The 13,358-nt window shown below is 36.9% G+C and overlaps 1 protein-coding gene across 4 annotated transcripts in view; it reads left to right on the top strand.

The window, feature by feature from the left end:
• Positions 1-13,358, top strand: part of cntn5 (contactin 5) — a 382,381-nt gene that overhangs the window by 338,139 nt on the left and 30,884 nt on the right. For 3 of the 4 annotated variants that reach the window (XM_058751508.1, XM_058751506.1, XM_058751509.1), the window contains 2 exons: positions 3,650-3,770; positions 7,089-7,247. In XM_058751508.1, coding sequence (XP_058607491.1) covers positions 3,650-3,770; positions 7,089-7,247 — 280 coding nt within the window. The remainder of the gene's footprint in view (positions 1-3,649; positions 3,771-7,088; positions 7,248-13,358) is intronic. The other variant, XM_058751507.1, reaches the window with a different exon arrangement.

Raw genomic sequence — 13,358 nt, 5'->3', positions numbered from 1 at the left:
CAAGACTGATGCTGCAGGTGAGTGGTATAATGTCTTAATCATAGAAATGAAATGTTCACCGAAGCCGAAACATTGCAGAACTGCCCACATATAGTTCCACTCTAGCCTGTCAAAGGCTTTTTCTGCATCAAGTAAAAAAAGCGCACAAGGGCTCGGATGAGAGTCTGCAAAGTCAAGAATATGAAAGAGTCGATGCATATTGTCAGAAGCATTGCGCCCCTTGATAAAACCGGTTTGGACCTCCTTGATCAAACTATGAATTACCTTCTCCATATGAGAAGCAAAAACTTTAGCATAGATTTTTAGATCACATGGGATAGGTGATATCGGTCTGTAGCTGGAACAATCTAATGGATCTTTCCCTTTTTTAAGAAGTAATGATATCAATTATGTTTTTTGATCTCTATGAAATACACCATGTTCAATTACAAAATTACATGAATTAAGTATAAGTGTCCCTATCAAATCCCAAATTTCCAAATATAATTCAGGGGGGAGACCATCTAAACAGAGCAATTTGCCATTTTGAAGGCTTTTTAGAGAGAGACGTGGAGCTCCTCCAAACTTAATGGGGCCTCCAAAGATTCTTTATCCACCTGTGAGATCCGAGGCAATTCCAATTAATCTAAATACTGCTTACAAATTGGTTCATCGAAATCTGTTTCGACTTTATACAGATTTGTGTAAAAACCTTTAAATATGTCGTTAATCGCTGTAGGGTTCATGGTGACCTAACCATCCGATGATTTTATTGCACTAATATATGCCTTAGACTCACATTCTTTCAGCCTAAGGGCCAATAGGTGACTAATTCTCTCTGATTCAAAATAATATTTTTGCCTAATCCTATGTAAGATGAACTCCATCTTTGAGTGTGAAAGTAAATCATATTCTTCTTTTAAAGAAGACAGCTGTGTAGCCTGTTGCTCAGTAAAATGTTGCTTCTGTAGGTTTTGTAATGATTGGATTTTATTTTCTAATTGTGTAAACTGGTGAATTTTCGCCTTGGCAAGAGTAGAAGAGAAAGATATACAGAATCCTCGTATAGTACACTTACGTTTCCCACAGTATTTGAGGATCCACATCAGAGGGCATATTCATTTCAAGAAATTCCTTTAAATATTCTTTTAGAGAAGTAATGAAGGTCTGATTACTTAATAATGATATGTTAAAGCACCATCTAGGGGATTTGGCTTTCATATCGGAAAGAGGGATATTGCATAACACAACAGAATGATTAGATAATAAAATTGGTAATATAATTGTTAAATTCAATTGTTAAATGTAACTTCCTGTTAACAAGAATAAGCACCCCCTTACTTTTATTAAGAGCGGAGGAGAAGGCTGCCAATTTATAATATTTATTCTGGAAACATGCCATGTCAGATTGTTTTAAATGTGTCTCTTATCAGCGCGCAGGAAATCGATTTACGGTGTAAATATTCTAGTACGTGAGTACGTTTCACAGCAGAATTTAGGCCATTCACATTCAATGATAAAATATTTAGAGTATGCATTGAGTATTCATAATCCCAAAATTGTATTCAGTAAATGAAGTAAAGCAAAAGCACTCCAATTCTGTAAGTAACATGTAAACACTGGTGTGCATTCTAGATACCAAACCACCTAGATGAAAAATCCTTTTAGAAATAAGGTAAAATAAATAAAGGTATGTATGTCTGTTGTAAAAAATAAAGCAACACAGAAACAGGAACAACAAACAACTATAAACATGAAACAACTCAGACCGCACATTACCAAGAACTTAGGTCTGATTGAGCAACAAAAAATGGTGATGATACGTGACCGGTCCACCTCAACGCAAGACATGTCCCCAAAAGGCCCACATAGTCAAAAATTATTGTAATTAAACCTACTCTCCATTAGACCCCTCCAAAAAAAAAAAAAAAAAATGACCGCCTCCATCCCAGTCATTAAGTTCTTCTCGCTGGGCCGAGGAGATGGAAATGGTGGCCTCTGTTTTCCCGTTGCTTTGTAGAGCTGCAGCATATGTCTTCTTCTGTGACAGTGAGCTGATAAAATCCTCCGCTTTCTGAGGAGAGTCAAACATCATCTGCTCACCTTTGTGCCGTAGTCTAATTACCGCCAGATAGGTGAGAAAGGACTGGAGACCAAGTGCTGTCATCTTCTACAAGACTTGATTAAAGCTCTTTCTCTTTGTAGTTGTGGCTGGACTAAAGTTAGGAAAAAATAGTAGCGTGACATGCGTATATTTCACCGGATATGCCTGCCGAGCACCTTTCAGGATCGCCGATCTGTCATGCCATCTTAGTACATGGAAAATGAGAGTACGTGGCCGATCTGAGTTTTTCCTTCCATCATGCACGCGATGGGCTCGGTCAACAGGCCTTTCAGGGAAGGGATCCACTTGGAAAGATTAGCTCTGAGGAAGCCAGCTGCATCGGAACCCTCCGCCCCCCCGGCAACCCCACCAGTCGTACGTTATTTCTCCTGCTTCTATCTTCAATGTCCGTCATCTTCTCAGTGAGTTGTTCCAGCTGATTTCTTAAGTTTGTGACTGTCCTCCTATCCTCACGTGCAGCTGCTTGAACAGAATCGACACGGTCACGTGTCTGCTTCGCCGCGATAACTAGTCCCTCAAGCGCCGCTCTTAGCTCTTTAACAGAATTGTGGGTCGCTTGCTTGTATGTCCGCACGCAGGTCACGCAATGCTGGGGTCAGTACAGAGTCTACCGCATCTCTTACTGTCGAGGCCACAACCGAATCCAACGTACTTTGCTGCTCTTTAAGTTCTAGCTTGATACCGTTAGCGATAGCACCGCCGAGATCCTCTCTGGAGATGGTGGAATCTTTGAATTTTTTCTTTATTAGCGATTGCTCAATCTCTCTTTTCCGATTGTCTTTGACTGTTGAAGTACTCATGATGGGTCAAATACAGAGTGGTTCAAAATTTATTGACAGGATTGTACAATATTTGATAGAGTGAGCAGAGCGAAGGACTACACGTGCATTGCTGTCGAAGGGTCACGTGATCTCCGCAATTAATATATATATATAAAACTACTCTAGTTTTTCAAATGTAAAAAAAAAAAAAAACACTAAACAGTGACTAACAATATAAATTAGGGGAAATGTTTAATTGTCATGAAAATAGTCACAATAAAATAAATAAATTAATAAAATAGTATTTTTTCCTTGTGTTTTCCAAATATAATGTACTTTTTTTCTTTCTCTTTCTTTCTTTCTTTCTTTCTTTCTTTCTTTCTTTTCTGTTTTATTTATTTATTTATTTATTTTTAAGCAGAATATTCCTCACAGGTAGCACATATTTGTTGAGACAGTGCATGGCAGACAGTGGTGCAGCACCCAGCTGTCTGATTCATGTGCTGTAATTTTAATCAGCCCCTGTACTAAAGAGCTGCCTGTAGACCTTGAATTATTTGCAGTCTCGCCTGGGGCGTTTCTCATTTCCAGAGAAGAGCAGATTGAGGAAAGTAATGGTGCGCGTGCTCTTAAACCGAACAGGAATCTCTTAATCCACACAAGCCAATAGAGGCTGTAGCAGCAGTCCATTGCTCAGGTGTCAAGCACCGCACAGAGCTCTATTTCTCTCTTGCCCTCACTTCTCTGTTTTCCTTTGTGGTTCCTCTCTTTTCCCTCCATTTAGCAGTCCTCCACAGCAGACCTGATGATCAGGAGCATCCTCCTGAAGCATGCTGGGAAATATGGCTGTCGTGCTCAGACGAGTGCAGACAGTGTGCTTGCAGAAGCTGAGCTGCTGGTTAGAGGTGAGTACGCCAAAAACAAGCTTTTGGTAAGTTGCAGTTCATAATGAAAAACTGTGTTTTAATTTTTTTACAAATAACATGAAATCAAAATTGACCCTGTTGACTTTCTGAATAAATATCCCTGGTTTTATTTGGAATGATTCATGATTTATCTCTCTGCATTATTCAAAAGAAACAGGTGTTTGTTTTCTGAATATTTCATCTCAACATTCTCCAGTTCAGAAATATTTTCTTTCCAATGGCATTACCAAGGTTTTGTAAATATTACACATTAACTTTATAAAGTTCAATCATTTCCTGATGGTTGAAAGTTCCTCATCCATTTTTCTTTTTTTTTCTATGAATAAATTCAAAATCATTTTAACCAACTGCAGCTATTAGTATATTACAGTATGTCAAAATTGTCATTTGACAGATAAATTAAATAAAATTAATTTTCACACATTTACACAATAGTATATATACCAGCTATTATAAAATAATTATTATAAAATAACTAATAATCATACTGCCCACTCCGGTCTAAATATTTGCACTGTTTCTAAAAATAATTTATTACCAAGAAATTACAGCTGATTGCACCCACTAGATGCAAAATATAATGTTTAAAGAATGTTAAAACTGATAAGAAATCAAAATTGTCCTCATTTACTGTCTTAATAAACCCCTAGTCTTGATTATTATACAGAAAAAAAAAAAGTTTTTATTGTAATTCATTAAAATGTAATAACTTTATGTGCCTCTAAAATTGGTTTTCAACCAGAGGGGCCCAGAAAACATCCAAGGGGGTCACAAGATGAGTTCAGTTAAAAAAAAAAAATTAAAAATCAAAACTTAATTAAAATGCTAAATCACAAAGAATCAAGATGTAAACTGAAATAACATTTATTTTTGCCCTCAATAACTATTTTCATTGAAAATCAAAATCTTGAATATTATAACAAAGTATTATAGAAAAAAAATCATGTTTAATTCATTAAATGTCAACAATCCCTGTTTCTGATAATTAAAAAGATTTGAAAACAAGCTGCACTATCATAATTAAAGCAGAAATATCAGAGGGCCTTTGAAACAGGGAGGTTGAGAACCACTGCTTTAAAAAGACTTTTATTTCCTGCTGCATATTAATGTTAACAAATTATTAACTATAAATATTAGTAACTAAATATACTGTTTTCTTGGAGCTGGATCACATTATGGATGCTAACTAACTGTGAGATGAGTTTTGCACTTTATAATCACGAGTAATTACCTCCTACAAGAACTTGCAGCTTCTTATTTAATTAACAGCTTGTTAATTAACAATAGTTTCATCAATTGTTATTCCTGTACAAAACCTCACTTCCGTTTCTCCCCACAGCTGCATGATGTGTTGCATGATTCTCTTGTAAACAAGCAGAGTCATTTTCTTATCTATGCCTCAAACATCGCTGGCCTACAAAGAAATGTGTTGTCCGCACTAGCTGACCTTCAGCCACGTGTGTTCATGATGTTGGCCGGAGTGCTTCCACATGTGCGCAGCTTCCTTTCAGACAAGAAAACCCTTTTGTGGTCTCCATCCAGACGTAAAAGAGAAACCCTACTGCTGCTGCCATGGTGATGGACCGTGCATATTAATATCCTCGATTGCAAAGGCACCTTTCAGTCCAACCTTTTAACACATCTCTTTTCAAACCACACAGAATATTGACTTTCATTGGCCGAAGCAGCTGTCAGCCTCTGTGTTACAACTGTTTCCTCTTCAGCCAGTCACTGATTCTGCACACTACGATTGCATTTACTTCTGAAGGCAGAGAAATGTGCATAAAAACAGTTTTTTAAGACAGAAAAACCTTTCACCATTCAACCATGCCTAAGAGGGCTGGCAGACTACACATAATAGACATAAAGAGGAAAGAGAGCGGGTTCTTTAATCAGTGTGAAATCCTTGCTTAGAGATATGTGTCATCCAGAAGCATTCCATGCTTAAGAAATATCTTTGTAGAGATTGAGTGGAATTGAATTCCACATGTATGCACATACACAACCTTTCTTGTCATCTCAATCATTACATTACACCAAGAAAAAAAATGTATGTTAGCAGTCAAAAGTTTGAAATAATTAAAAATATATATTTTTTTTTTTTGATGAAAAGAAAAAAAGAAAAAAAAAAAAAGAAAAATCAAGTATTGGCTGCTGAAAATTCAGCCTTTCCATCACAGAACTCATATTTTGAAATATATCAAAAACAAAAATAGTTCTTCTGAACTGTAGTGATTTTACAGTATCACTGTTTTTAATCAAATGGATGCACCCTTAGTGAGCAGAAGATGCATCTTTCAAAAAATGTCAAAAAGTGCATGAAAACCCTAGTAAATAAAGTAATATTTTTAAAATACATTTATTCCATACTAAATATAGTTTGAATCTATTGCCATATTTACTGACATATCGTTTGAGAATTGCTGATATGAAAATTATGATTAAACTTTATTTGGAGTACTACTTGTGCACAATGCACATTTAGTAATATTAAACCTAAGATGTGTTTTAATGTCACTACTGATGAGGATTGTGTGATCTTTGAATAATATTGGTCTTTAAATGCAAGATATTTAAAGTGTACCTAAAGTATACTTGCAATAGTTCCACTTCAGCACAATCAAATATACTTCAGTATATCTTCAGTTGGACTTCAGCACTGCTTCCACACAAATAAAGTACATTAAATATAAAATGAGTTGTTCCAATTTAGCATAATTTAAGTATACCAGTTTAGTATAACAAAAGTACAAGTGCAGGATATTTTTATTAAGCAAATACATATGTAAATGTATTTGTAGTATACTTAGCATGAAATAAACATATTTCAAATACATTTTTTTTTATTAAGTCTCAGAGTGCTGTTCCCTAGAGTCTTTATAATGACATGAACCATATAAAAACCCTTTATAGTTTAGTTTTCAGAATTCACAGTTATTATCTACTGATTTTATTTTTTTTTTCTCAGAAAGATGTTTCATCTGCTAAACAATTGGTACATTGTTAAACAACAGTACAGTCCATTGAAGCTCTCACAGCTCCATTTTCATTCCTATCAGAATTTAAATACGATATAGGTTATATTATTTCAAATTTTTGACCAGTAGTGTACATTAACTGACGCACCTGTAGATAAATATAGTGATAAATTCCTATCGAATACTGAGAAACATGGTCCACCCAATCAATTGATTATCGGGGGAAAGAAGGCCAGATGTTATTATTAAACACTGGAAGAACTAATCATTAAACATACCCTTCAGTTTAGTTTGACTCAGTGGTGGCGTTTGTTTCCAGGCCCTCCTGGACCTCCTGGAGTGGTGATTGTAGAGGAGATCACGGATACCACGGCGACGTTGTCATGGAGCCACGGAGTTGACAATCACAGTCCAATCACCACCTACAATGTACAGGCACGAAGCCCTGTCTCTCTGGGCTGGCAAACGGTGAAAACCGGTAATCACTTCCATACACATTAATGTCACAGTGTGTGTGCGTGTGGGTGTGTGTGTGTTTAAGTGATGCAAGTGGCGAGCAGTTGTTATGTTGTATGTGATAGATAGCAGCCATTATGCAGTCTTTGGTGTCATCAAAAATCATTCTAATATGAATTTGTTGAAGAAGAATGCTCAAGAGCATTTCATATTATCTTTTATATATATTTCTACCCAGCAAGAAAACATTAAATTGATCAAAAGTATTTTTTTTTTTTTCAGAAGATTTATATTTCAAATAAATGCTGTTCTTTTTATTTAGTTCTGGGAGGGGAAAAAAAATGTACTGTGGTTCCATGAAAAAAATGTTAAGCAGAAAAACTGAACCAATGTACATACTTCAGCAATACTCACAATAATTCTGTTTTAATATATTTTTCTTTAATAAATGCAGCCTTGAGCATAAGAGCTCAAGAGCACATGAGACGTCTTTAAAAATATTTGAATACACTGTATATAATTCCTTTTAAAGTTAGTATTGGACTCATATTGAACTCACATCAAGTTCCATGTGAGAGTTTAAGTTTTAATGGTCACAGACTCTTCAAATGCTCAAATACTCCTATATTTCTTGTTATATAAGATCTCACTTCTAACCTTCGTCTTTCAGCATATGACTGCTAACAGTGTCTCTGAATGCAGACTCAAGCACTGGGAGTTGATTTTTCCTCCCATCTGTTTGTAAGGATGTGACACAAGAGCCCAGTGGGCCTCGATTAAATGTCTGTTTTGCTTTTTTAAATGTCACTGGCTGAAATCTGATGGCAAATTAATTTGAAGGTCATTAGTAGGTTAACTTTACCATTGCAGGAATATCATGAGTCATATTTCATCCCAAAATCGAAAGAAAATTATATTTTAAATAAAGAACATAAATATTATCGTTATACTAAATATATATTTCTTTGAAATTCACTCAATTATCTAGCTCTCATTTTTTAGTAATTTGTCAGATAAATAAGACTCACAATTTTTTTTTTATTGCTATCCGCAGTTAAATAGTTTTTTTAGGGGGGTACCTTGACTGTAATACCACTTGTAATTATCCGCTATCATCCAAAGACAACCGATTTTTGTGTCATCTGTTCAAACATTGGCAGTCATCTTTGGGTAATAGCAAAATTTTATGCAACGATGTCGACTTTATATGGATGAATCGTTCTTTTCAGTTTGAACATTCCACACGAATGGCAGTAAGAGAGATAAGGCACAATTAGTGTGTACACAATGCTGAAAGTGCTGAACCTAGTCAGATTAGAACAAGGAAACAGAGAAGAAAATCTTTTCTTTGGAGTGTTTAAACACTGCTACCACTTCATGTTCTTTACTCTGCATTCCTCTTCTAGGAATAGTGTAGGCCTAAAAGGGCATTCATGCTGACAAAGCATTCAAAGTCATTCATTTCCAATAAGAGATTTGAGGTGACATGAGCAACAAAGACCATTAGGGATGCAACAAACTTTAGCAGAGTTCGACTTTTGCAGCTGCTCAGTAACTCAGTGTGTTGTAGAGTTCAGACAGCATATTCGTACTAGCATGCTAAAAATAATTTACTTTAAAAGAGTATACTTTAGTGCAAACTTAATGTTTTCAGACACTTACACTTTAGAATGTATTTTTTTTTAACCCTCTTAAGTAGGACTCTTTAGCACACATAACAAGCACATCTTTTTATGTAATTTCATAATTATTTGTATTGTCTTTAAAGGGGTCATGAACTGCCTTTGTTTTTGTTTTGTTTTTTATTATTTTGTAGGCTGCTGTTCTCTGAGGTCCACTTATAATGTTATCAAGATTTTTTACATGAAAAACCATCATAGTTTTAGAAGTAATAAACTACTTTCTGTCTTGTTTTTAACCCCCCGCTCTGGTTGAATAAGTGTGGAAGATTATAATTAAACACCCACTGCTATGATAACAGTTGTGCATGTCTGACAGTGTGCATCTTTCATAGAGGATGCTGCTGTGATTTAGGATAAAAACACAAATACTCAGTACACATCAAACAATCTGTAATAACAGATAAAAGCATAGTGACCACATAATAAAACAGTTACTCACACTTGTGTGGTGTGACGTTACTGTCAAATCCAATATAGTTGGCACAGCATTGTCTTTTAGTGTCAATTTCTCAGAAAATCCTGCGTCGTATTGTGCCTAGTTTGTAAATGAATCTGTGATAAAATGAAGTGAACAAAGGACCAAGTTCTTACTGATGTGGTTTGGAACTTCATTAAAAATAAAGGTTATCAAATAAAGTTTATCGTTTGGTTTCTGCATAGACCTGCGGTTGCCTCTCTCATTATTTACATGTCGGTGGGTGGGGCTAAACAGGCAGTGATGTAGAAGCAAGCGTTGATCTTCTTCTGCAGAGACGGTGTTTAGCCACAGCGTTACGTCATAAAGTGGCACAGTCCACAACCTGTAGTTTTGGCGGGTTGGCTTCAATAAGCTGTTTTTAGACTAACAAGAAAGTTTTTAGGTATGAAGCTTGCAGAATGTTTTATAGCGCAATAAGCTCTAATATGTAAAAAGATCAAGGGAATTTAGTTTTTTCAGTTCATGACTCCTTTAAAATATGGTCAATGTGTACTGAAGAATGTCTTTAAATCTTTATAGCACAACAAAAGATTAAAAGGCTGGTTAAAAATGTAATTTATGATAGACAGATTGATGGATGGATGGTTAATTAGATAGATAGTTAATTATGCAAGCCTCACATCACATCAGGGGTTCTCAATTTATATTCAAAGGTCCGAATCTGAATTATCATCGTCAAAGTCCAAAATAATTATTACAAAATTTAAGGCGTGCGGATCCATTTGCAAGCTTTTATTTCTCAACAGACACATGGTCATAACAGGCAGGGTCAAACAAATGGCAAACAGGTATATTGAGGACAAGACAGATGGGTACTCAAGTGAACGGGCGTGGTCTCCGATCGGCGACCAATATCCAGAGGGCTAGACGAGAAGGGTAATCCAGGTACACGAGCAATAATCCGGGCAGGGGCAACAGAGTCCGAGACAGCAGGCAAAGGGTTAATCCAAGATACAATGGCAGGAATCAGTACACGAGGAAACAGGCAAGGCAAAACTAAGACAACTAAGAAGACTAGACTAAGACAACTAAGTGGGGAAGACTAAGACAACTAAGTGGGCTCCGTAGAGTAGCTATCACTGGGGCAGCGATAAACGCTAGACAATACGGAAACTAAACAAACACAGAATGGCTCGGCAAAGCAGCTATCGCTAGGAGAGGGATATATGCAGAACTAAACGCAGAGCTAAACAGAAACACAGAATGGCTTGGTAAGGCAGCTAACACTTGGAGAGTGCTACACGCAGAACAATACTCGGCAAACTGTGAACGGAAGTCCATTGTTTATATAGAGTGTGTGATTGTGTGATTGTTCTCAGGTGTGAGCGTGTTATTGAGACAGCTGTGTGTACTTGGTGCAATGAATGATGGGAAATGTAGTCTGGTGAAATGCAACAATAGTGTGGTGCAAGAGTCCATGTGATGAGCGAGTGACCTCTGGTGGTGAATGAACGGAAGACCATAACCCGGATTCGTGACACTTATAACTGTATATAACAATTCAACTTTATATATGCTAAATTATCATATTCATGATGTCATCAGGTCGTACTTGTGTTTACTCTCTGAACTGTAACAGTACTGCATTTTTATACAACTAAATGCCCAATAAAGCAGTTCTCATTTACAACCCGAATTCCGGAAATGTTGGGGCTTTTTTTAAAATTTGAATAAAATGAAAACTAAAAGAATTTCAAATCACATGAGCCAATATTTTATTCACAATAGAACATAGATAACATAACAAATGTTTAAACTGAGAAATTTTACAATTTTATGCACAAAATGAGCTCATTTCAAATGTGATGCCTGCTACAGGTCTCAAAATAGTTGGGACGGGGGCATGTTTACCATGGTGTAGCATCTCCTCTTCTTTTCAAAACAGTTTGAAGATGTCTGGGCATCGAGGTTATGAGTTTCTGGAGTTTTGGTGTTGGAAATTGGTCCCATTCTTACCTGATATAGGTTTCCAGCTGCTGAAGAGTTCGTGGTCATCTTTGACGTATTTTCCATTTAATGATGCGCCAAATGTTCCCTATAGGTGAAAGATCTGGACTGCAGGCAGGCCAATTCAGCACACGGACTCTTCTACTACGAAGCCATGCTGTTGTAATAGCTGCAGTATGTGGTTTTGCATTGTCCTGCTGAAGTACACAAGGCATTCCCTGAAATAGACTTTGTCTGGAGGGGAGCATATGTTGCTCTAAAACCTTTATATACCTTTCAGCATTCATTGTGCCTTCCAAAACATGTAAGCTGCCCATACCGTATGCACTTATGCACCCCCATACCATCAGAGATGCTGGCTTTTGAACTGAATGCTGATAACACGCTGGAAGGTCTCCCTCCTCTTTAGCCCGGAGGACACGGTGTCCATGATTTCCAACAACAATGTCAAATTTGGACTCATGTGACCATAGAACACTTTTCCACTTTGAAACAGTCCATTTTAAATGAGTCTTGGCCCACAGGACACGACGGCGCTTGTGGACCATGTTCACATATGGCTTCCTTTTGCATGATAGAGCTTTAGTTGGCATCTGCAGATGGCACGGCTGATTGTGTTTACCGACAGTGGTTTCTGGAAGTATTCCTGGGCCCATTTAGTAATGTCAATGACAGAATCATGCCGATGAGTAATGCAGTGTCGTCCCAGGACCCGAAGACCACGGGCATCCAACAAAGGTCTTCGCCTTGTCCCTTACACACAGAGATTTCTCCAGTTTCTCTGAATCTTTTGATGATGTTATGCACTGTAGATGATGAGATTGGCAAAGCCTTTGCAATTTGACGTTGAGGAACGTTGTTTTTAAAGTATTCCACAATCTTCTACGCACTCTTTCACAGATTGGAGAGCCTCTGCCCATCTTTACTTCTGAGAGACTCTGCCTCTCTAATACATCCCTTTTATAGCTAATCATGTTACAGACCTGATGTCAATTAACTTAATTAGTTGCTAGATGTTCTCCCAACTGAATCTTTTCAAAAATTCTTGCTTTTTCAGCCCTTTGTTGCCCCCGTGCCAACTTTTCGGAGACCTGTAGCAGGCATCAAATTTGAAATGAGCTTATTTAGTGGATAAAAGTGTAAAATTTCTCAGTTTAAACATTTGTTATGTTCTATTGTGAATAAAATATTGGCTCATGTGATTTGAAATTCTTTTAGTTTTCATTTTATTCAAATTTAAAAAATGTCCCAACATTTCCGGAAATGGGGTTGTACGTATTTTCTTTTACTGAAATAGTAACCTGCAGTCACTTCAACTGAATTGATAACTGCAATACCCTGTTATACAGCAGTGAATTATATTACTTTGTTTTATATATCAATCAGCACAAATGTCCGTCTGTGTAACAAACTATGTGCATATTTACAGACAAACTACATTCATGTTCATATGCTCAGACAGTCAACAGTGATAGGTTTTTGGAAATGCTGTTTTGTACTCATTCATTCACGAGTCTGTTGGATCCAGGCTGGAGTCCGGACTTTGAGAAGCGCTGCTGTAGAGTGACAAATCACACTTCTCTGTTTAGTAATCAGATGGGCGAGTCTGGATTTGGTGGTTGCTGGGAAAACAGTACCTGCCTGACTGAAATGTGTAAAATATGATTTTTGGTTGAGGAGGGATATGGGGTTGTTTTGTCAGGGGGTGTGCAGGGGACAATGCTATGCTTCCAACATTGTGGAAGGCCCTTTTCTATTCCAGCATGACTGTTCCCCAGTGAGTAAATCAAGGTCCATAAAGACATGGTTGGATGAGTTTGGTGTGGAAGCCCTGACCTCAACCCCATTAAACACCTTTGGGATGAAGTGGAATGGAAATTAAGAACCAGACCTTCTTGTCCAAAAACAGTGCATGACCTCGCAAATGCTTACTGGATAAATTGGGCAGAGTCGAAAGAGTCAAAGCTGTTATAGTTGCAAATATTAATGTTTATGTATTTATGCAATGTTATTAAAGTCCCTGTTT

Source organism: Onychostoma macrolepis, chromosome 18 (assembly GCF_012432095.1).
Source record: "Onychostoma macrolepis isolate SWU-2019 chromosome 18, ASM1243209v1, whole genome shotgun sequence".
Lineage (NCBI taxonomy): Eukaryota > Metazoa > Chordata > Actinopteri > Cypriniformes > Cyprinidae > Onychostoma > Onychostoma macrolepis.
This window is presented reverse-complemented; position numbering and strand designations above follow the sequence as displayed.